The 25,385-nt window shown below is 43.0% G+C and overlaps 1 protein-coding gene and 1 long non-coding RNA gene across 2 annotated transcripts in view; one reads left to right on the top strand and one right to left on the bottom strand.

The window, feature by feature from the left end:
- The window catches only part of ELP3 (elongator acetyltransferase complex subunit 3), a 100,981-nt gene extending 88,725 nt beyond the window's left edge, over nt 1–12,256 (top strand). The window contains exon 15 of the mRNA XM_066278588.1: nt 10,816–12,256. Coding sequence (XP_066134685.1) covers nt 10,816–10,895 — 80 coding nt within the window. The 3' untranslated portion in view covers nt 10,896–12,256. The remainder of the gene's footprint in view (nt 1–10,815) is intronic.
- Nucleotides 12,257–12,399: 143 nt separating this feature from the next.
- LOC136337080 (uncharacterized) lies at nt 12,400–24,462 on the bottom strand. The gene is made up of 3 exons (XR_010731795.1): nt 24,258–24,462; nt 21,322–21,450; nt 12,400–12,804 (listed from the first exon to the last, which is right to left on the bottom strand). It is a non-coding gene; the product is annotated as an uncharacterized lncRNA (long non-coding RNA).
- Nucleotides 24,463–25,385: the final 923 nt, after the last annotated feature.

Below are 25,385 nucleotides of genomic sequence, written 5' to 3' on the forward strand. Positions count from 1 at the left end.
GTTTTTCTCAGGACTCTATTCCCTGACTTGCTATTTATTAATTTGTAAATGAATCAGGTACCAATTCGTATTACATTGCCTATCGAGTGCATTAGTCCTGTTCCTCACTTGGTATCACATGACTATATTAATTAATGTATATTTTTCAAGTATTTCTGAATAGGCCACTAATGAGTTTCCACCATTTGGATCTTGTAGGCAACTGAACATTTGGTGATGTTTCCTAGGCAGAAGCTGGTGATACCAGGAGGTAGTATCTGGTTGACATTTGAGGAACAGCAGTTGGCAAGTGCTGCTGCTCCTCCCAGGCCCATGCTGTCGAGTCGTCTTGTGCGTCAGAAACATACAGGTTCAAGCCGCAGAGGAGAGCCTTGCTACTGTTGACACATCTGTAGTCTCTTTCCCTCCATCCTTGTTCCTCTAAGTTTATGGCTATTGGAAGTGATAGTTGTACGCTTTTTCATGGGAAGAGGAATATGTTGTATCATGAGGTTTCTACTAATATGACTGAGAGATCTGGGAGCTTGCATATCAATGACTGCCTTTATTATAAAGTTAGACATTTCACAGGCTTTTTTCTAGGAAGGCAGCCTGCACGTGGTCTAGCCTACACCTCACCATCTGCTGTTTGTTTTGTAGTTCATTGCAATGTTAACTCCTTTTCATTGTAACTTACATATTATAGTACCGTTCTTTAAGTATTTGACATTGCTATAATTCATTTAATTTTTAAAGCTTTTCTCTTTTATATCTACTAGAGGCAAGGATTTGTCAGATTCTTCCCCTTTGAGTCAGCAGATTACTACTAAGTAATACTGGAAAACATTGATGCTGCTGCCTACCTTAGCAGCAGCCAAGACTGGTTTCTCCAGAGCTTTTTAGTCCAGGCAGTTTTAATTCCAGCAGGACTTAATGGGCAATTGCTTATTCTTTGGTCAGCCTGATTTAAACTGTCGTCTCTGACTAGTAGCTCACATTCCCAAGGCATTTCCTGGTAGATTTAGGGTTTTAGATTTGTCCATGGGAAAAAGTTTTCCTATGCAACCCCATCCTCTACCTCCCTAAGCTCCAGTTGTCCAGTTACCCTCATTTATGAATAAATCACTGGTGTTTAGTCTATCAGTCCAGAAGCCTCAGCTCTGTACCCTCTGGGGTTTGTTACCTCTTACTGCAAATCCTACTGATGGGCAATGGTTTGGGCTTTTCATTGCTGTGTAACCCACCACCCCACAGTGGGTCAAAACAGTCATTCTGTCTGCTCAGTGATTCTGTGAGTCCGAATTCAGCAGGGCACAGAGAGGCTGGGTCCTCTCTCTCCCATGGTGTTCAGGCCTCAACTGCAGGTTTAAGCAGCTGGCAGCAGCGGCTGGTCCATAGTCAGTTCTCACTGGAATGGGCGCTCAAGTGAGATTCTCTGCATGACTTGTGCTTCTGATAGCATGAAGACTGGGTTCTAGGAGGAAGGGAGGGAAGGCTTAGGCTTAGAAGTCCCAGATCATCTCATATTTGTTATCTGTTGCTATGTAATAATTTACCACAAAACTTCATGGCTGAAAACAACAGGCAATTCTCCCACAGTTTCTGTAGCAAGTGGCTTAGCTGGGTGCTGCCTGTTTAGAGTATCTCATAAGCTACAGTTAAGGTGTCAGCCAGGGTGTAATCATTTCAAGATTCAGTTGGGGTTGAAGAATCCTCTTCCAAGTTCAGTGTGTGGTTTTTGGCAGGCTTTCGTTCCTCACATGTCATTGGTCTTAGGGCCTCAGTTCCTCACCATGCCCTGCAGGGGTCCAGTTCACTGTCCCTCAGACCGTTGGAGGGCCGCCACATACAGTGCTCCTCTCACTGACCACCAATGAAAGAGGTGCTCCTTCCGGAAGTGCTGCAGGGGGCCGGATAAATGGCCTCAGGCGGCTACATGCGGCCCGCGGGCCGTAGTTTGGGGATGCCTGCCTATGGGCTGCTCCGCACATGGCAGTGCACTTCCCCCAGCAGAGTGATCTAGAGACAGAGCCTTGAGATGGAAGCTGTGGTCCTCGTAACCTCGTCTGGAAGGAAGTCAGGGAGCCCAGCCCACCCTCAAAGGGAAGGGGTTACACAGACTGCTAATACCAGTCAACAGTGAACCTTGGGCATCTTCATGCCTGCCTACTACAAGGTGACTTCTGCCCCATTCTGTTGGTTAAAGAAGTCATTGGGCCAGCCCAGATTTAAAGGGAAAGAAAGTAAATTCCACTTCTCAAAGAGAGTGGATCTGGTTGTCATCTTTGAATACTTAAGTGACAAACTACATTTTCATTAACTTGCAATTAATAGGCATCTATCTCTTTCTATAGGAAATTTCATTTAGCCTTCTTTCAGGGTGGACTGTCTTCGGACATACCTTTAAGGGTTCTTGTCCCAATGCCAATATCAGATTTTCATATGCCAATTGTGGCAGTGCAGTTATACCTAACACTGTCCCTAAGCAGAGTTCGACAGGCCCCACAAGTAGCACCTGCATCTGACACTCTGTCTGCCATCTTTCTTCCATGGGGACATTTCTCTGTTTCTTCTTATGAGCCTATCTAAATGGCTGGTGCTTTAGGTCTGTGATAATTGGCCACCTCTGTCTTCTAAGTTATGGAATCTGGAAAACCATCTTTGGACTGAAGGTACCTGATTTTTCTCTGGAGGTTCCTACTCTGAATCTACAGCCTTTCCCATACAAACACCTGAAGATAGTTAATGTATTTTGTTTGTTGGGGTTTGTTTTTTTTTTGTATTTTTCTGAAGCTGGAATGGGGAGAGACAGTCAGACAGACTCCTGCATGCGCCCGACCGGGATCCACCCGGCACGCCCACCAGGGGCGACGCTTTGCCCACCAGGGGGCGATGCTCTGCCCCTCCGGGGCGGTGCTCTGCCGCGACCAGAGCCACTCTAGCGCCTGGGGCAGAGGCCAAGGAGCCATCCCCAGCGCCCGGGCCATGTTTGCTCCAATGGAGCCTTGGCTGCGGGAGGGGAAGAGAGAGACAGAGAGGAAGGGGGGGGGGGTGGAGAAGCAAATGGGCGTTTCTCCTATGTGCCCTGGCCGGGAATCGAACCCGGGTCCCCCACACGCCAGGCCGATGCTCTACCGCTGAGCCCACTGGCCAGGGCAGATTTTGCTCCTTTTAAAGATGGGTAATAGTCATTTTACACACATACACTGTATTTAGGTTATTTTCATCTTTGGCTATGTGAATAACATTGCTATGTACAAATATCTATACAAGTTCCTGCTTTCAGTTTCTTTGTGTGTATACTCAGAAATGGAGTTGCTGAATCAAGTGGTAGTTCTGTTTCATCTCTTATGGAATCACCAAAATGTTTCCTGCAGTGGCTGTTACTTTCATGTAAATTGCACATTTCTACTCTTAACATCTCTCCTATTCTCCCCCCAGAGTGTCCTTGACCACTCTGCACAGGGGCTGCATTCTGAGGTACCTGCCATGGAAGTACCACTTTTTACATTTAGTTTTTAATATCTTAAGTTGATACATACACAGAATGTTCATTTTCATCTCCCAAAAAGAGGCTGTCCTGGGATAGAGGTGGAGGCCAGGAAGTTAAATACAGGCTGGTCACTGAAGCCAAATCTCAGAACATCACTCAAAGCACATTTCAGGATATTCTTTTTCACCTTAGCTCATTTTATCATCATCACAGCTGGTGAAGTGGTGAAGACAAAAATATTTACCGTCTCTGAGAATAAAAATGCCCCCGTGATTCAGGTAAATGCTGGCTGTGGGTTAGGTAATTGGAGGATACAGCAAAGCAGGCCTGTGGACCACTGCAATCCTCCGTCCCCAGTGCCCTGGCAACTGCTGACTCGGCCAGTAGTCCCTGAGGACTGTTGCACGTAGGCGTAACTCCTGCTCAGCCCCAGGCGGGGATTAGCAGAACCACACGCAGGCCGTCAGGTGGAAAACTTAGCTGCTTGTGCAGCCCACCATGTCTCTCCAAGGGCAAGAGCAGCGCTATGCTGCAGCTTGTGAGACAGCCTGCCCACATCAGTCCAGGAGGTTGGCTGACGTCAGCTGGGAGATGTAATTGCTTTTTCTTGGCTGGCTAACAAAGGGAAAGTTACTGTGACAGGGCTGTCTAGGAGCCCTGTGAGGCATGGAGGGAGACAGAGTGTTGTCTTCATCCAGCCCAGGTGATGGTGTGTTCCCTTCTAAGCTGGCCAACAATTCTGATACTTTTGCCAGCCTGTTCTGCATATTGTAGAAATGGAGGATATCTTTTTTCACGAAGCACAAAGGAATACAAAGGAGGAATTTTTAAGTAAAGAAGAGGTTGGAGTCCAGACTGGCCTAGAGGTCAAACTTCTTTTCCAAAAATACCTAGAGCTTCCCAGAGGTAGACTTTCATCACAGTGTGACGGCATGTTATCGAAAAGCTGAGAACAAGGAAAAGGGGTCAAAAGAGGCCTTTCTTTCAGAAAAACCCGATTGCCTTTCTGTCCTCAAGTTGGTAGGAGTTTCTGGGCCCACCCCCTGTGTTAAGGCAGAAGCAGAGCCCAGGGCGCCTTGGTGCTCAGTAGGGATCATTACTGAGGAATGCTTAGCTGTACCTCAATAAGGATGTTCTCTTTACCAGCAAGCCTAGGAAATCAGGCCACCCTCAGTCACTGAACTCTGTGGTTATCTGGCGGTTGTCTAACCCTGTATTAGATGTGAGGAGTTGCTGCTACTTGTGGTAGAGGATGTAGGTTGTGGCGTGTTTTGGAAAGTATTGTTGACCCTTGAACAACACTAGTAATTAGGGGCACTGACCACCTGCACAGTCAAAAGTCTGTGTAACCAAGTCAGCCCTCCACATTTGCAGTTCCCAACTACAGATCCAAACTACAGTTGACCCTTGAACAACTCAGGTTTGAACTGTGCATGTCTACTTATACAACTGAAAACCTAATTGTTCAAAGATAAAACTGTATTTAAAAAAAAAATTAAAATTAGCTAAAAATAGTATTATATTAGTTTTAGGTGTACAACAGTAATTAGACATTTATATAACTTACAAAGCAATCACCCCAATAAATCTAGTACCCGTCTGACACCATACATGGTTATCACAGTATTATGGACTATCCCCGCTGCTGTGCTTTACATCCCATGACCATCTTTATAACTGGCTATTTATACTTTTTAATCCCTTCATCCCTTTTACCCAAACTTCCTCCCATTTGGCAACCATAAATTTGTTGTCTGTATCTATGAGCTTGTTTCTGTTTTGTTTGTCCACTTTTGTTGTTTAGATTTCACATGAAAGTGAAATCATACGGTATTTTTTTCTGTGTCACTTATGCACTTAGCATAATACCATATAGGTCCATTCATGTTGTCACAAATGGCAAGATTTCATTCTTTTTTATAGCTAATAGTGCATTGTATATATGTACCACATCGTCTTTATCCATTCTGTCGATGGGCACTTAGGTTGCTTCCATTTCTTGGCTATTGTAAATAATGTTGCAGTGAACATAGGGCTGCATATCTCTTCGAATTAGTGTTTTGGATTTCTTCAGATAAATACCCAGAAGTAGTATTGGTGGGTCATATATAGTTCTTTTCTTAATTTTGGGGGGCACACCATACAGTGTGGCTGTGTGGCTGCACCATTTTACAGTTCCACCAACAGTGCACCAGGGTACCCTTTTCTCCACATCCTCGCCAACACTTGTTTATTGATTTATTGATAACAGCCAATCTGACAGGTGTCAGGTAATCTCTCATTATGATTCAGTTTGAATTTCCTTGATGATTAGTGACTTTGAGCATGTCTGCTGGCCGTCTGTATTGTCCTCTTTGGAGAAATGTCTGTTGAGGTTCTCTGCTTATTTTTCATTGGGTTTTTGTTTGGTGTGTTGTATGAATTCCTTATATATTTTGGATGTTAACCCCTTATCAGATGTATCATTGGCAAATATCTTCTCCCATTCAGTAGGTTGTCTTTCATTTTGTTGGTTTCTTTTGCTGTGCAAAAGCTCTTTAATGTAGTCCCATTTGTTTTTTTCTTTTGTTTCCCTTGCACAAAGAGACATATCCAAAAAAGCATATTACTAAGAGCAGTGTTAAAGTTTACTGCCTCTTTTCTTCTAGGACTTTTATGACCTCAGGTCTTAGACTTAAGTCTTTAATCCATTTTGAGTTTATTCTTGTATATGGCATAAGAAAATAGTACATTTTCATTCTTTTGCATGTCTTTTCTATCACCATTTATTGAAGAAACTGTTTTTACCCCATTGTAGATTTTTACCTCCTTTGTCATCGTTTAAGTGACCATATAGGTGTGGGTTTACTTCTGGGCTCTCTGTCAGGTTCCATTGATCTGTGTGTCTGTTTTTATGCCAATGCCATGTTGTTTTGTTTACTGTAGCCTGTAGTATAGCAAGTCGCTGATACCTACAAACTTTATTCTTTTTCAGTATTGCTTTGACTAATTCAGGGTCTTTTGTGGTTCCATATAAACTTTAGAATTATTTTTCTAGTTTTGTGAAAAGGTTTATTAGTCTTTTCATAGGGATTGCATTGAATCTGTAGATTGCTCTGGATATCATGGACATTTTAATGGTGTTAATTTATCTGAGCCTTCCACAAATCATAATCTTTTTGTGAAGTGCAATCAAGTGAAGCCTAGTGAAGTAAAGCACAACAAAGCGTGGTGTGCCTGTAAGTAAATCTGCAAGCATTTATTGCCTGGTGGTTATATGCCAGACAGTGGTAGGCGTCATTGACTTCGAGAACTTACATTCTAGGAGGGGAAGTAGACATACAAGTATAATAAAGCACAGTGAGAGTACCAGAACAATAGATTGGAGGCAGAGTTATGAATTCCCACTCCCCTGTGGATGGGGAAGTCTGTGTAGAGGTCCCTGGTAGGAGTGGTGTCCTGGCTGATGAGGGGAGTGCTTTGTGGAGGGCGCTGCTGAGGGGCAGCAGCCAAGCCAGGGTGTTGGACATGGGAAACTAATAATTAGGCCTGGTTTGATTAGTCCTGGAATGTAAGTAGTAAGGTCACTTGTGGCAGGAACTAAAACTGGAGGAGTAAACCAGGCTGGGCATGAAAGATGTATATCAGGCCAAGGAATTTGAGCTTTATCTTGGGACACACCCTTAGCAGTTCTAAGTAGGAGAGTAGAGTAGTCAGAATTACCATTCTCATTTTAAATGGTGGCTTGACCTCATGTTTTTATCACTAGCTGTCTTCAAGCTTACATGTCAGTTACAATATTGCAAGTAACAGAAAATACAACTCAAAATGGCTTTAAACTTAACATGGAGGAACCTTGAAGATATGCCAGGTGAAATAATCCAGTCAACAAAAGAACAAATACTGTAGAATTCCACTTACAAGAGGTTCCTAGAGTAACTAGATTCACAGGACAGAGTAGAGTGGTGGTTGCCAGGGACAGGGAGGAAGGGTTGGGGTGTGGGGTTCTAGTTATCCAGGCTGAAGAGTTCTGGAGATGGATGGTGTGAGGGTTGCACAACAGTGTGAATGCACTTATTACTACTGCTTAAACTGTACACTTGAAATGCTTTAAATGGTCAATTTTATGTTTTACCACAGCACAAAAACCAAATGGCTCAAACCAAGTGGAAAACATATTATTTCATAACGTCAAAGGCAGACTAGCTCAGGGTTAGGTAAAATCACGGTTTCGGCATCGGCAGTGTGAGAAAGGGACCCGGGCGGTCTCCCCCTTCTGACCCCTCCCCTCCGCTGTTTCCCCAGCCAACTCCCTTGCAAGACATCTGCCCTGAGCAGACATTACTTTCCAAGACAACATCCATGAAAAGAGACCATCTTTCCTCATGTCTCTTTTTAAGATCAAAAAAGGCTTCCAAAATCACATGTTCCTCAGCACCTCCATTTGAATCTCGAAGCATTCCACCAGCAGTGTGGCCAGACCAAGCCCCTGGTGCCCCAACACCTCTCTCACTGTCTCTCCAGTCTGTCAATGGCAAGTCCTTTTTCTCCAAAGCCTTCCTTGTCTCAGGCCCAAAATCTTAGAGTCATCTTGGACCCCTCTCTTCTCATCACACCATAGGTACAGTAAGTAACACATTTTCCTGACTCTGCCTTATAAATCTTTCCAGACTTTTTGAGTTAAATATGTGCCAGGCATTGCTCTGGGTACTAGTGATTCTTCAGTGACTGAACAGATTAAAAAAACCCGGCTCCTCGAGCTTCATTCTCCTCTCAAAACAACCGTCAGACATCCAAGCTCTTGCCAATATAAGTTAATCATGTCTCTTCTTTGATCTTAATCCTTATTCACCTGTGCATGCTAATAATAGTCTGTGTGTGACTGATGAGGAGAAATCAGGTTTTAATTTTGAAGTGCCTTTGTCTCTACTAGATGCTGTCATGCCACAGAGCATAGTTGATTTTGAAGTGGGAGAAAGGGAGGTAGAGGAATAGTTCCTAGAAAGTAGGATTCTGGAAACGGAAAGCACTGTGAATGACTTCAGAGACGGGTGTATGAGATAGTGATCATTCTGATAATGGTTTCTTAACCTTCTGCTCCTCCTACCTTATTTTGCTGAATTCTTTGGGCATATTGACCTCTCAAAACATCTATTAAATTGATATTTTTTAATTGAGATATACACACAATAAAGTATATTTTAAGTGTAGCACTTGATTAATTTTTGCATGTGTGTGTTCCCATGTAACTGCTAATTCAGATCAAGATATGACATTTTAAGCATTCCAGAGGACTCTTGTTCCCTCTCTGTCCATAGCATCTTCCAAAGGTAACCAGTTTTCTAACTTCTATCACCATAAAATTAGTTTGCCTATGTCTGAACTTTGTGTTGATGAAATATTTTGTATCTGGTTTCTTCCATGCAAAATGAGGTGTGAGCTTCACCCATGTTGTCGTAGGTGGCTGTAGTTCTTGCATTACTGCATAGTAGTCCGTTCTATGAAAAGAACACAATTGATCTATTCCATTGATAGATATTTGGTTATTTCCTGTTCTGGATATTATGGATGACATTGTTTGTTCGATGTAATAATTTATTCCCCCTTTCACTTGGGAGTATAACTGCTGGGTCACAGGCTATGATGCAGATAGATATAGAACTTTAAAAGATAATCCAAGCAATAAAGTGTTTGTACCCCTCTGAGGGGTTTGAAATGTCTTCTTGTTTTCAGTGGGTTTGAACTGCTTTCTGACCTGTCCTTCTTTACATTTTGTCTTCCCATTGCTCTACCAAAAGCCACAATGTTGAACAGAAGTAATGACTGGAATGCAAAGACAAGGTGATACATGCAAGATGTGTCAGTGATCTGTTCTCACAGGATATGGTTCTGCTCACCTCCAGTTCCTCAGTTTCAGTTCCGTTTAGTACGTGAAAATTTTTGAAGGGGGTAGGAAACAAAACATGATGGGAAACCCCATTCCTAAATAGCAAATGTTTAGGTTAAAGAATTAAGCATACACAATACTTATCACTGGCAATCCAAAGTGATGAACAAGATCAGTAGAGCTTACCCTGTGTACAGAGGCAGGCCCGCGACCGCAGCCCGCTGTGGAGAGAATGGGGATGGGCAGAGCATGTAAAAAACACCGTGGTTTTCATTTACAAAAAGTACTCTCTGAATACTACAGAACTACTGACGCAAGCTGTGTGGGTTCTCCACACATCCCACAATCCTGCAACACCGGCTGGGTGTCCTACAGTTTAACCCCAAGCCAACACTGTCTCCCTGGATTGCTTGGCTCCCAGGCAAGTCCAGTTGTTACCTGTGTATCTGAGCAGTGGGTTCCCACAGCCCGGTGAACCTCTTCCGGTTCTGTTAATTTGCTAGAAGGAACAGCCTGAGCAAAGACCTGGAAGCTAGGGAAAGAGCCAGACACACACAGACACTTAGAAAAATTCATCTTTAAGGCTTAGAGCACAGTGTTCAAAGGGAGACGAGCAGCAGAAGATGCAGCTGGAAATGGACTCGCATACCAGGTTGTGTCAAGCTTTAAAATAACAGCAGCAGCCACATTTTTGGAGGAGTTAGCCTTTTCCAGACTCTGGCCTAATCCCATTTCATGGACTACCTTGTTTAATACTCACCATCCTTAAAACATAACTACCTTATTGCAGATGATAAAACATTTCAGGGAAATTAAATACAGACCTATGAATTGACAGGGCCAGGCCTTACCTAACTGATCAAAAGCCCATTCTCATCACCGCTTCTATAGATACTACTGTATAAGCCCTGCTTGATCTTCCTGTGAGCTCAGCTTATGTGTGATTGTGTTGTATTTTGGATTGACTTAAATCAGCTAATGTTCCTTAAGTATGCAAACATAAAACTGGTATAAATGCTGCGTGCTTGTACTGATCATGTATCACAATAAATCTACCAATTACTACAAACAAAACTATAAAGCTAAGTAGCATTACTTTAATGTGATATTTTGCTGGAGTTGGCAGAGCCGCGGGCGCCGGCAGCTCAGGGACCCGCTCCCTGCAGCGTAGCGCGGCGCTGTCGGGCCTCACTTGAGGGAAGACGCCTCACACATGCAGTCCAGCTGAAGTAGTGTTGCCAATAGGATTGTACGTACACGGGCTCTGAAACGGTTTCTATATTTTAATGCATCTTGAATTCAAAATAGAAATGGTCCAAACTTCCTACAGTGAGATTCGATCTGGAAGGTAGTTTGGTTTGTGAATGAGAAGGAGAAGGAAGGAGTGTGGCTCTGAGGGGGCGTTTGCTGGCTTCTGAGGGTTGTTATAGTTATGCTTACTAGAGATTTTTTTCTTTTGCATTTTGCTTCCTTACAGGGGTTGGCACCAGGAATTACTACAGAAAGCTTGGCTACAGGTTACAAGGCCCGTACATGGTAAAGACGCTAAAATTCTAGCCCAACCAGTCTGCGCTGTGCCGTGTCTCTGGCAGGAAATGGAGATGCCAGGTGTCTTGAATACTCAACAGAGAGGCTGAGCAAAGCAAACGGACCTACCCTGTTCCCTTGGCAAAGCTTCACCCCCCATCCTGCAGCTGCGGAGACTTGGAAACACTCTTGGGGCAGGACTGGCCGTCTGGTGACCAGACACGGAGCCTCTGGCGCTCCTGCGTGCTCTCAAGAAGTCACTTCCGCTTTCAAGGTTTAAGTTGTGTCGTTTCTAAGTTCTGCATGAGGCCAGCAAGTGACTTTAAGATACACTGCCAAAAGCAAATTGAACTACAATGAGGTGTTGTCATTTGAGAAGTTATTTATATGGTATAGGGACAGAAAGTCAGGTTGACCACATGAAAACCGACAGATTTTGAACTCTGGACTTGAACTACATAAGCATTCCAGCGCAAGAAAGTGAGCTTTTGTTTCGATGCAGGTCATCCTGGTTTCTGTGCTGTTTGCAGTGGCAGCACGGTGGGAGAGGAGTGGAGGTGTGTGTGTGTTTCAAGCTTGGAACTGGCTGCTTCCATTTGTGAGCCCGCCATCTACGGTGGGCCATGACGGACATCCTTGTTTTCACATACTTTGTTCTTCCTATAACTCGACAACTGCAAAACTGTGGGCAGCATGTGTGCCCAGAGGAATGTTCAGCTTCCCCCTTTGCCTGTCCTGAGCAGGCAGTGTGTGACATGCTTGTGTCTTAGGTGGTGTGGCCCTCAGTCAGGATTTCCTCCCACAGAAGCTGTCCCTGCATTCTTTAAGATGAATTTTGGGTTGTTACAAATTTATATGAAAGCCAAAAAAAAAAAAAAGAAACAGGTGCAGATCTAAAAATAGGGAAAAGATGGACTTTTCAGAGGTTCATTTTATAGAACTGTCTCTGTGTAAGTTCCGAGTAATCCACTAGAGACTTACCCTGGAGAGGGTCAGTTCTTAAGAGCATGGCTTAACCTTGTGCCCCTCAGCTTCTGTGGCATTTTACAAAGGTTTATTAAATGGAATGGATCCTTCTAACAGATACAAAAAAAAAATCTTCAGCCTACGAAGAATCATGTAAGGGTTTTTCTCTCGGTAAGTGCAGTGACACTTGCCATGACTTCATAGGTTTGTTTCCAGTCTGTGACACTGTTCGCTCTCTCCTGGGTGCTGGCTGCCATTTCACCAAACTGCCACAAGGCAAACGGCATTGCCTTTCTCGTGGGCTCTCTGTGGAGCTACAAAGGCTTTCCATGAGTGTAGTTGAGGGAATTTAGCTACTTCTCAATTATGCCTTTTTCCCTTTAAAAATATAACTATTAAACTAATAAAGCAGGCACCATAATGGCTGTTAGTGCACGTCATTGGAGCCGGAGTGGAGAGGTGCTGCGCGGCTGGCCTCTGCCTGCAGTGTGACCTTGACTTAACACACAGGAGTCTGGGCCTCGGATTTCTCATCTGTCCTGTTTACCTAAATGTATCAGAATGCCGAAGGTACATGGATAACAGTCATTGTTTCATCTGGATTTTCACCTAGGGGCTCAGGAGGATACCTACCTCTTGCAGCTCATCCTCACCCTTCCTTGGAGTGAACTCCTAGCCTTGTGCAAAGATTCCGAACATTCAGAGCCTCCTGGGGCAGGGCTCCTCTGCTGGCTGCCAAGGACTTCCCCTGGCATTCGTGGCGCTTGGCACTGCCGTGGTGCAGCTGGCCAGGCCCTCCCAGAGACTTGTGCCCCTCAGACAGCGGGCTGCCTCATGGAAAGATCAGCTAGGCTTGGTCCTGCGGCCTCTGTGACACCTTCAGAGGTGCGGTTCATTCCGGTCTATAGTGAATGACTTCTCAGCAACCACCTCAAACCCAAACAACACTGCTTAGTTCTTCTTGTGACAGTACCTGGAGAGTTAAAAATAAATAAATCAGGGTATATAAAAAACAGACTAAAACCTATTTGAATAGAAAATGAGATCTAAAAAAACATCACACAGGGAGAGAGGGCCTGTTAAAGCTTGGTTTCCCAACAGTGGGAATGAACAAACCTCTTTTAAAGGCAAGAAGTTCCACTGGCCCAAAAGAATACTAACATGCACAACTTAAAAACCAAAATCTGTTCTCTGAAAACCTCTTTCAAATTGTAAGTCTTCATCTCCAAAGTTGTTTTTGTTAAGATTATCATTTAACCAAAAACATTTGTTCCTAAAGAACACAGACCCAAGTTGATGAAAGACTGCATGATCTAGGTTCTGCAAATCTGGGCCCCTTAATTCATGTTTTGTCCACCAAGTCCTCTCACCTTGAGCGACAGCTTTTTATTTATCACGTGAGGTACACACCCATCTGTATGTGTGAGGATCAGACGCAGTCATCTGAGTGCACAAACCATGGCATTTTTTATATAAACGGCTGTTATTCCGATGAAGTAGCTTCTGACAGATGTATGCAGGGGGCCAGCAAACGCCCTGCCTCTTGCCTTGGCAAGTTTCCAGTTTATAAAATGGAAACAGCAAGAGCACCTCCCTCCTGCAGTGGTGGGGACAGAATAAGAGCTCGTGCATGTAGGAACCTAAAACACCAGGAGCACTAGCTGTTGCTCATGTCTAACAAGTGCAGTATTTGGCCCATTTTAAAGAAGTTTATTGGCATTAGAACCTGTTCTTTTTCTGGAATCTAAATTCTGCTAGAAGCCAGTGTCTGTAGAACAGTATCTAGTGCTCTGAGAACTTTTCTTCTATCCTCTAGTTGGTCCGTCTATTTCATTCACATACCTAAGTCCAGGGTTGCAAGATACCAAATCCATGCTTTGAGGGACAAGAGACTAGCTGAGACTGCAACATCACAAGGCATTTTTAAATGGCCCTCATTCTGGGGTCAATGTGGACTGCCCTGTGTGTGCTGGCACTGGCTGCTTAGGGAGTCCTGAGGGGGTGGGGCCCCGTTTTTATATGTCATTGTGTCTGCCAGCAACACGTCTGTGTTTCATTCTGTGAAGGATGTCCCAGAAACTTAAGTTGATAGGCATTTTAAAGAAACTGTTAACAGACAAAATATGCCTGTAAAAAAAGAGCAAGCTGGCCACGTTTTTGCATCCAAATGTGCCCTATCATTCCTTGCCTACCTCTGTCTCTTCACGTGCCTTGAATAACCTTGTTCACCTGGGAAACTCCTCCTCCGGGGAGGAAACTGTCCACTAGGCCCCGCTGTGTGCTATTCTCATCAGAACCCTTCCCATTCCAGGTCATCCTCGCGGCAGCCCTGAAGGTGAACACTAACCCCCCACAATGAACAAATGAGGGCACAGGCCTCAAGTCAGGCAGGCCACCAGGTGGCGCACCTGCTCTAACTTATGTGAGTCGCGCACAGTCACATGGGAAGTGCCCCTGCGCAGCCGGGCCCGCAGCCCTGATCTCGGCCACCACGTGGAGTTTAGGCGTCAGACCTGAGCCAGTGACACAGACTCGCTCACTCCATCTATCTCGCATTAACTCTTAGAAGAAAGGTTTGTCAGCTGAGCTGTCAGAGGACCCCAGCAGCTGTGAGCAGTGCGTGGGTGCTTGCGTATGAGCTCATCCGCTCACCAACAACCTGTGGGGAAAGGCCTGTCAGTTTCTGCAGCTGCAGCTAGTAAACATGGTTTCATCAAGAGAATGCAAAGGAGAGTCTGCTTTTTAAAAAAATTTAAATAAAAATAGCTTTTCTAAAAATTACATATGCTCAGTATTGAGATAAAACAGAAAAGCCCAAGATAACCTGAAATCCCACCATGAGAACAACTGTGCTAAGTGCTGCGATGACCGGTCCTTCCATTCGTCTCTCCCCAAACACGCAATTTTACGTGAAGCGGTTACACTTTGCATGTTGCTTTATAACCTTTACTTGAAAAATGTAATGGGCACATCTCATGTCAGTGCACATGACTCTACTCATCCTTTTAAGTGGCTACCTAATATTCCATTGTTGGCAGACACCACGATTAATTTAAGCAGCTCTTTCATATATTCTTTTCTAGTCGTATTGTCACAATAGCTAGAATCATGTATTTAGCAGAGGGCTATACACATTATTGACTCAATACTAAGATTTGCTCCAAATGTTTGTCTCCATAGGTGTCTGACCGTCCACAGCAGCCTTCCTCCGTGTCTGTCCCTATAGTTCCGCCCCCAGGTCTTTCGGTCCTTCCTTCATAACTCACTTTCCAGGAGCAAACCTGTCTGGCGACTTGGCCTTTTTCATTAAGAAGGTGCCAGCACATTTGATCGCGAACAAGTCCCATCAAACAAAATGTCAAGCTGCTGGTTCACTGAGGTATCGGAGCGTGAACATGCTTTTATTGAGGTTAGGGGTGACTGACTATACCTTACACTTTCTCCCCTAATAGAAGTTACTGTTTCAGAACAGGTTCCCTGGCCAGCTAGAACCTGCAGAGAATGCTATCCCTGCCACGGGGCTGATCTTGTCTGGAAGGTGATGGTAGCTGCTGTCCCAACCAGGGCACATGGGCAAGGGCCCGGCACTTGGACCCCTCAAGGACAAGCAGGCCTGGTGGTCAGCTGCCTGCGCTTCAGGCTGGCTTCTGCCTCTGTCTGGCTTTGTAAGAACTAGGGTCTTAGATCCCCACATGTTTGGGATGTTGGGGCAGCAGGTGAAGGATCATTTACATCTACCTGAAGAAGAGGAAAGGAAACGGGAAGAAGAAGAAGAAGGAAGTAACATCTGTGGAGCAGATAGGCCCAGTATTGCCCCCTGCAGTCCTCGGGGGTAGGAATTCAGTCTCTACTTTACAAATGAGAAACCAGGGTTCAAAACAGGTAAGTGAATTAAGTCTACAGGTAGTGAGTGAAGAGCTCAGCATGAAGGCGACACATGGGCATTCGCAAGCTCGCAGAGCATCAAGGATATTCATACCTGTGGGCAATGGTGGCTCTAGAATATCTAAAACAAAGGGTTTCGGGCTAGCAGTTGGATTGGACAAAGGTAGGTTACTGTTTCCCTCCACCCCACCCACATTCCTTAAGCCACTTCTTGGCACAAATGCCAATGAGCTCCTCCTTGAAAAATTACTTGATAAAAAAAAAAAGAAAAATTACTTGATGAAAATATACAACCAAGAGCTACATCCAGATAAAGAACTTGAGAATAGGGACAATATGGAAGGAATGAACCAGCAGTAAGTAACCTGCTTAAATAGAGGCCTGAGTTACTGGGAGAGGAATGGAAGCTGGGTTCCTGTATGGGGACTGAGAACCCCTTCAGTTTTGCTCCTACCCAAAGCTCACACAAGACTAAAGGGGATTAAAAAGAACCACATAAAGCCACAAGGGCAGGAATAACAAAAGACAGAAATGACCAAAGCGATAAGATTTTGGAATCTATACATCAGAAGGACAGAAGTAAACTGGGCAGTAGAGAAAGTCACAGCTAATAGTTTATACTATAGGAACTTCAAAAGCCACAGGAACTGACACCGTCGTAGGTGGGGAGCAAGGGAAGAGGTTCCAGCAAGGAAAACTGATGGGAGTTGGCAGCAGTTAGGTCCCCTTACGCATGTCCCCCCTGAAGCAGATGCCCTCTTCCCACCCCAGCAGTAGCCTAGAGGTTTATTCTCTAAAGAGGGTCACACAGGACCTTTGGATGAGAGAACTAGACTAAGTTGAAGGTTACGGTAATAGAACTGAGAATGCAGTGACTGAAGGAGCCCGTGCATATCAAGTACTGAGTGCTGACACAGGTCGTCTTCCCCAAATCCATTGTCAGAGTGCTGGCAGCTCAACCTTTTCCAGGCCAGAAATTGAAAGGCTGTTACGGAGAATCTAACCAGCATTAGAGAAAAGACCCCAAAATATTGTCATATATATGTTTCTCAAGAAACAATCTCAAGGGCCACTACACAGCAAAATCAGTAAGCTCCCTTGTTAGGGACTGAATGTTTGTGTCACCTCACCTTATATTAAAGCCCTCTCCCTAATGTGACTGTATCTGGAGATAGGGCCTTCTTGGAGGTCAAGAGAAGTCATAAGGGTGGAGCCTTGATCCAATAATATAAATATTAGTGTCTTAAGAGACAACAGGAGAGTGGCATCACATCACCAAGATGGTGACATAAGTCCCTCCTGACTTTGCTCCCCCGCCCCAGAACAAACAACTCTTCTTGTCAAACATGGACAAGACACCACTGAGAATCCTAAACAGAGGTGAAGCTAAAGCATCCCCTGCACCACAGACACCAAACCAGGGTCACACTTGCTGGATAAGAGGAGCGGCTTCACGTGGACTACACTGCCCCTCCCCCCAGGCCAGTGCTGCACCACACCACGAGGGTTCCCGAGCCTCCGGTTCTTCCGGTGGGAAGAGAGGGCAAACATCTCGCGCCCCCAGCATTGTGAGATCCCCCACGCAGGTCTCACCCCATGGGGATTGCTGAGGAACCTGTGAGACTTGAGCACTGGGAATCTGATTGTTATGGAAAAGGGGGGAGGGGCTTGCAACACCCAGCACTCAAATCTTGGCAGACTACTTGTAATGCCCAAGTAGTCCCAGCCATTGCAGCAGCTTTGCTCATCTGCAGAGCCAGGGCAGTTATTAGTCTGACCAGGGAACTCAGTGGGATGCAGGTCTACCTGATCCAGGTCTTCAAACAAAGGGCTTTGCCAGCTTTAGAGCCTGGTCTGCCCCAACCCAAGCAGAAAAGCTGAGTCATAGCCTTGTTCACTGCTGAATGTAGCTCCTAGCCCCTCAACCAGAAGGCCTAATTGGGAACAGCTGGAAGATGCACAGCCCAGCAGGCAGAGCCAGTCATCCACAGAGCAAAGCCAGTGGCACCATTTGGCCAGGGAGCTTGGGGAATGGGTCAGCTTGAGTCAAGACCTAAACAGCCTTTCGCCCTTGGAGCTGGTTCACACATGCCTCTCTGGCAGGGAAACTAGTTTGTAGCCCTGCTCATTGCTGAATACAGCCTTCAGCTGCCCTACCAGGGAACCTAACCAGAACACATGGGAAGCTGCATAGCCCATCTAACTGCTCTGCTTGCAGTGGCACTCAGCAAAGCCCATACCTTTTCCCATCAGCAGAGCAAACCTAGTGGCTCCAACTGGCCAGGGAACACAAAATGCATTCTTGCCTGCTTCAAGTCCCCAAACAATGAGCTGTGCAGGCTGTGTGTCCTCCTGCCCTGTGAAGGCAAGGAAGCTATTCACGCCCCCATACATACACACATTGTTGAGTAGAGTACCAGTTCTGACTGTCTAATAAGTCTGACCAGAGAATCCAGGAAACTGTAGAGCTCATCCTACAGCCTTGCTTGGGCAGGAAACTAAGCCAGCAGTCCTATTTAATGGTTCTCAGCCAGTGAGTAGAAACCCTCCATCCCAACATCAGAGTTCAGGTAGTGGACTCACCCAAAAACAGACCTTTTTAGCAAGTGGCACCTGCCCAAGGACATTACCAGCAGACATATCTAAAAGCCAGTCTGAACTGACTGGTGATAAACTGTCTCTGCCAAAGGGAACCTATAAATTCTGGAAGAGGAGACTATTTACTCAAATGTTTGGATACCAATGTAAGGGATCAAGGACTAAAAAACATCAGGTAAGCTTGTCACCAACAAAGGAAACCAGTAAAGCTCCATTAACTAACCCTAAAGAAATGAAAATCTATGAACCGTCAAAGAACTCAGAATAATCCTCTTCAGGAAGTTTAATGAACTATAAGCACACAAAAGCAACTAAGCAAAATTAGGAATGTACAAAGGAGATATTCAACAAAGAAATAAACCTTAGAAATAAAACAACCCTGAAATACAAGAGCTGAAAAATACAGCTGAAGAATGCAATAGTTAGCTTCAAAAACATAACCATAGAGAAAAAAGAATCAGTGACCTAGGTGACAGGATGTTTGAAATGACCCCATTAGAGAGACAACAAAAACACTGCATGAGAAAAAGTGAAGGAAACCCACGGGACTTACAGGACACAAACAGAAGAAGATCTGCATTCTGGGAAGACTGGGAAGGCTAAGGGGAAAGGGGACAGAAAGTATATGTAAAGCATAATGGCTTAAAACTTCCCAAACCTGGAGTGAAAAATGAACATACACAGGCCCATGAGGCCCAAAGGACCTCGAGTAGATTAAACCCCAAAACTGAAACCAAAAGACATTAAAACACAAAGAAAGATAGCAAGATAAGAAAGAAACAAAGAGCAATGGATCTACCAAGCAGCCAACCATGAAAAAAATGATGGTAATAAGTCCTTACCTTTCAATAATTACTTTCATTAATGGATTAAATTCTCCAATCAGAAGACATAAAATGGCTGAATGGATTAGAAAAACAAGAGGCAATGATATCTGCGTGTGAAGGGATGAAAAAAATATACTCAAGCAAATAGTAGTAATAAAAAAGCTATACTTACATCAGCTAAATTAGAGTTTAGACTAAAATGGTAAAAAAGAGACAGAAGGTTATATACTGATTAAGGGGTCAAGTCATCAAGAAGATATAACAATTATAAATATTTATGTACCCAATATCAAAGCAACTAAATACATAAAGCAAAAACTAACAAAGCTAAAAGGAGAAATAAACAGCAATATAATAGTTGGAAGCTTGAATACCCCACCCTCAATAAAATAGCTCACCCAGACCAACTAACAGTAAGGAAACAGATTTAAACAACACTCTCCACCAAATGGATTTAACAGACTTATACATGACATTTTATCTGACAACAGAAAAATACACATTCTTCTCAAGTGTACATGGAACATTTTCTAGGCTAGACCATATAAATTAGACCACAAAACAAGTCTTAGAGAATTCAAGAAGATTTCTCTGACCACAGTGGTATAAAAGTAGAAACACTAACAGGAGGAAAACCAGAAAATACATGAATACATGGAAATTGAACAATACTCTCAACAACCAATGGATCAAAGAAATTAGAAGGGAAAACTAGTATCTTCATATAAACAAATAGAAACACAACAAAACTTATGGGATGCAGCAAAAGCAGTTTTAAGAGGGAAGTTTAGAGCAATAAATGCCTACATTTAGCATGACTTGTGGTGAAGCAATGGATAAGCATCGACCTGGAATGCTGAGGTTGCCAGTTTGAAACCCTGGGCTTGCCTGTTCAAGTCAAATATGGGAGTTGATGCTTCCTACTCCTCACCCCCTTCTCTCTCTCCTCTCTAAAATGAATAGATAAAATTTTAAATGCCTACATTTAGAAACAGGAAAGATTTTAAATAATCTAACTCTATACTTCAAGGAACAAGAAAAATATAGCAAAAAAAGGAAATATTTTTAAAAAATATTAGAGCAGAAATAAATGAAATAGAGAACATAAAGCAATACAAAAGATCAACAAAACTAAAAGTAAGTTCTTTGAAAAGATTAACAAAATTGACAACCTTTAGCTAGACCAAGGAAGAAGAAGAGGACTCAAAGCAACAAAATTATAGATAAAAATGGAGACATTACAATTTATAGATACCACAGAAATGCAAGGGATCATAAGAGACTACCATGAACACCTATATGCCAAAAAACTGACAACCTAGAAGCAATGGGAAAAGTTCTTTTTTTTTCTTTTTTATTCATTTTAGAGAGGAGAGAGAGAGAGAGAGAGAGAGAGAGAGAGAGAGAGAGAGAGAAAGGGGGGAGGAGCAGGAAGCATCAACTCCTGTATGTGCCTTGACCAGACAAGTGCATGGTTTCGAACTGGCGACCTCAGTGTTCCAGGTCTATGCTTTATCTACTGTGCCACCACAGGTCAGGCTGGGAAAAGTTCTTAGAAACATAAAACCTAGCAAGATTGAATCGGGAAGAAATAAAAAATCTGAACAGACCAATTACTAGTAAGGAGACTGAATCAGTAACTTAAAATCTCCCAACAAAGAAATGCTCAGGACCAAATGGCTTTATTGGTATATTTTACCAAACGTTTAAAGAAGAATTAATACCAATCCTCAAACTTTATTGGTATATTTTACCAAACGTTTAAAGAAGAATTAATACCAATCCTCAAACTTTTCAAAAATATAAGAGAGGGAACATTCCCAAATGCATTCGATGAGGCCAGAATGACCTTGATACCAAATCCAGAGAAGGACGCTACTGGAAAACTGTAGGCTAATATCCCTGATGAATATAGATGCAAAAATTCTCAATAAAATACTAGCAAACCAAATCAGCAGCACATTGAAGGAGTTATTCACCATGATCAAGTGAGATTGTTCCTGGGATTCAAGTATGAGTCAAAATATGCAAATCAATCAGTGTGATACATCACATTAATAGAATGCAAGAAAAAAATGATGTGATCATCTTCATAGATACAGAAAAAGCATTTGACAAAATTCAACATTTGTTCATGATAAAAAAAAACCACTTAACAATTAGGTTTAGAGGTAACATACCTCAATCTGATAAAGGCCATATATGACCAGCCCAGAACTAATGTCACATTCAATGGCGAAAAGTCGAAGTTTTTCCTCTAAGATAGGTGTCTCTCTCAGCACTCCCCATTCCACAGAGTTCTGGAAGTCCTAGCCAGAGCAATCAGGAGAGAATCAGTCATCAGAATTGGAAAGGAAGAAGTAAAACTATCTCTATTTGCACATGACATGATTGTATATATAGAAAATCCTAAAGATGCCAAAAAACTTAGATAAAAATCAATGAATTCAGTCAAGTTGAATGATATAAAATTAAAGTACAAAAACCAGTGGCATTTCTATATAGCAGGTCCCCTGAGTAACATCATTTATCAACATGGACATAGAACTACTCACAAAGGTAAACAAAAACAAAAAGGGGTAAAACACGGAGCTAAAATGAAGAACTCAGAAAATTGGAAGACCAATCCATGAGGTCCAACAACTGAATATTAGGAGTTACAGAATAATGGAACAGAGAGAAAAAGAGAGCAAATAGACTCTTAACAAAATCACTCCATATAGTTTTCCCAGTTCTGAAGGATGTGAATTTGCAGCTTAAAATGGAATCATGATCTTTAAGTGTGACAATTTGGAAACAGACTCACAACAAAGTACAGAACTGTGAAACTTCAGAACCCTGGAGAGCAAAAGAAGATACATAGTTTTGATGGGGCCATGGGACAGGTTTTATATACAAAGGATTGGGAATCAAAAGGCTTTTGGACTTCTCAACACCATCACCAAGGATAAAAGGAACCAATGCCTTCAAAATTCTAAAGGGAAAATTTCCAAATTCTGTTCTCAGCCAAATTATCAATTAGGTGTAGGGATAGAATAAAGACATTTTTAGGTATTGAAGGTCTCAAAAAATTGACTTCCCATGTCCTTCTGAAGGAGCTACTGAGGATGTGTCTATGAGAGCAAAGGAATAAGCCCCTTGAAAGAAGATGCCGCTACAGACAAGATAAAGGATCCACCAGACGTCGGAGGAGATGGAATCCTCCGGGTGATGGTTGTCCCCAGTGCAAAGGGGAACAAATCCAGATTAACGCAGGGCAACTTAAGACACAGACTTGTTGAGGAATGTCACCCGCAAGTCCCCACTGCAGTTGTATCCACTTTTTAACCTGAGGCCAGAATGTCCATGTGAGCCTGTTCCAGGTCCTCATCTGTACTGAGCTTGTCCTTGCCCTGCTGTTTGAATCCTGAGGTCAATTATGAGATTAGAAGCAGAAAACACAAAGCAGCCTCCTGTCCCAGGCCATGTTGTTGCAAGACATCCAGTTCCAGTCTGTTCCAGACTGCAGTCCCGCCCGACACCTGACTATGGGAGGCCTATATTTCCAAAGTGTTGCTCATAAGCCCACCCAGTGACTTCTCCAAGAGGACCACTTGCAGAGTCTCAGGGTAGCGGAAGCTAAACTGTGGCCAGTCTATGTTCAGCTTATCTTCTGCTGGGAGCTTTCCTTTCATAGTAACAAGTTGCCCTGTCCGTACACAGCTAGGTAAAGCTATAAAAATACACACATGCAGAAGGACAGACAGACATAAGGGATGATTAACACAAAGACAGATGGGGAGATAGGGAACTGTGATGAGGAAGGCACATCTGGGCTTCTAAAGTCATGAAGAGAACAGGAGTTAATTTTATTTCTCTTCATACTTTATATTCTATATACTCTAAAGTTTCTAACATGTTTTTGTTACTTAAAGGGCCAAAAATGATACAATATAAGAAATATAATATTAATGGACTGGGACAGAAAGTCAACTATAAATAAAGATTAGGAAATAGAAAAACACAAGGAAGAAAGACATAAACAGGAATGCACTAACTTCCTTATAGTGCATAGCAAGACTCAGTAGATCCAATTTCATTTTTTAACTTGTTAAATCAAGAAACAGAGATTAGAGGTATAATTGATCATTAAAGAAGAACTAGAGGCAGTCTGGAAACCTCCAGGTTGTAAGACAAACAGCAAGGAGGAGGGTACAGAAAAGACCACAGAGCATGAAGAATGAGACCAAGACACTTGCAAAGTATGTGAACTTTTCCGCACTATTTTATTTTACTTTGAAAAATAGAATTGTTTTTAAAAAACATAATAAGGGAAATAAAATTGCCAGGAAGTATTAAAGACAACAAAACAAAAAGATAACAGCACTAAGATTAAACATATAATTTTAACAAATGTAAGTGGAACAAATACCCACATTAGGTCAAATTATAAAATCCAATTATAGACCCTGGCCGGTTAGCTAAGTGGGTTAGAGCGTCATCCCAAAACATCAAGGTTACAGGTTCAATCCCTGGTCAGGGCACATACGGTAAGCAATTAATGAATGCACAACTAAATGAAACAACAAATAAATGTTTCTCTCCCTCTCTTTCTCTCTCTCTAAAATCAATTTTAAAAATCCAATCATATGTTGAATATGAGATACTTAAGATAATGTGAAATGGAAATTAACAGGTATCTAACCCATAATTTATTAAATATTAAAAGCAAAAGCTTGGATTATTGTGTTAATATCAGACAAAGCAGAATTTGAAGCTTTAATATTTTGAAGAATAATTTTAAAATATTTCACAAATGTTAGATCCATAAAAACCCTTTATTAGGAGAGAGCTGATGAACTACAGTGAGGTCATAACTGTCATTGATCATTCTGTGCCAGGTATCAACATTTATAAATAGTTAAACTATAATTTTCAAAAAGGTAAAACTTCTGATTCTCAGGCAAATAAAAAAAAAAATCCCAACCCGGCAAAGACTTCATTTAACAAAAAGGGAACCAGAAAGATGTTAAAACTGGTCAAAGACAATTTGAGAAGCTAGATAGGTACATATAGTTAACAGATTATGGGTTAGATACAAAACTGGTTAATGTCCAACAGGGCCATAAAACCGTACCTTTTGCAGTTATGTATCCTCCGGACAGAAATGATTTCCATCTCTGCTTGACAACAATCTACAACTTAACCTCTGCCCCATGACCTTGTGCAATAACAAGCAAACAGAGTCAAGCCCAGCGTCACACCGAATGAACACCCAGCAATCTCTTCTGCCCATTTCCACGTTCCAGATAACTTTTTTTGTAAACATTAAAAAAAATCTAGATATCCAACAAAATTGACAAAACAAAATAGCAATGAGAGATTAATTTATCTCTGTCAGAGTCAAATCAAATGATTTTTTTTAAACTAAAAATATAGAACAGAGATTACTACCGCATATGCCTGCAGGGGCCAAGGAATCGACGTGAGTGAGTGAGGTAGGTTTAAGAAAAAGATCAACAAGGACCAAAAGTACAGTAAACTGTGACGTAAGTGCCTGCTTCGAGTAGGATGTGATGATACTCTGCCTGTTCTCTCAAAATTTACGCTGAAGTCCCCAAGCTGAGGGTGGTAGTGACAATGACTGTCACTTCTACAAAGAACTGAAATTGAACCGACTCTAGGGGCTTAAACTATAGCAAAACCAATAAGAACCTATCTAGCTGGACACTTCCAGCCTGAAAAGGACTGAAATGGGCAAGAAGAATTCTTTGAAGGAAAGTCACGGGAGGAGAGAAAGGAGTGAGGAGCCTCCACCAAGACAACTGAGGGGTCTCCCAGAGACCCACTAAGCAAGGAGGGGAGTGCCTGCCTGGGAAAGGGGAGCCAGACGGCTCCTCCAGTTGTTGAAACTCAGGGGCTGATCTCCCCGGGACCACCAGGGCAAACATGGTGAAAGAGTGTTTCAGGAGACACTGAGTCACAAGATAGGTGTGAAGATGGAGCCTGGCATCTGGGTCTTAAGGAGGCTTCTCCAGTGGGAGGCCAGCCGAAGCAGCCAAAACAGCAGGGAGAGGGGAGAAGACAGCAGTGGACACCAGGGCAATGGTGGACATGGCCCCGTGAAGCCGGTGGACCCAGGTAACACAGCCTGCTTGAGACATCTTGAAGGTACTCCTCCCAAGAGGTGTGCCTGCAGCAATAGAGGGGCTCCACAGAACAAGGCTGTCTCAGTCCATGTTACTAATACAGGGGGGCTTATAAA

Source organism: Saccopteryx bilineata, chromosome 1 (genome assembly GCF_036850765.1).
Source record: "Saccopteryx bilineata isolate mSacBil1 chromosome 1, mSacBil1_pri_phased_curated, whole genome shotgun sequence".
In the NCBI taxonomy this organism is placed as follows: domain Eukaryota; kingdom Metazoa; phylum Chordata; class Mammalia; order Chiroptera; family Emballonuridae; genus Saccopteryx; species Saccopteryx bilineata.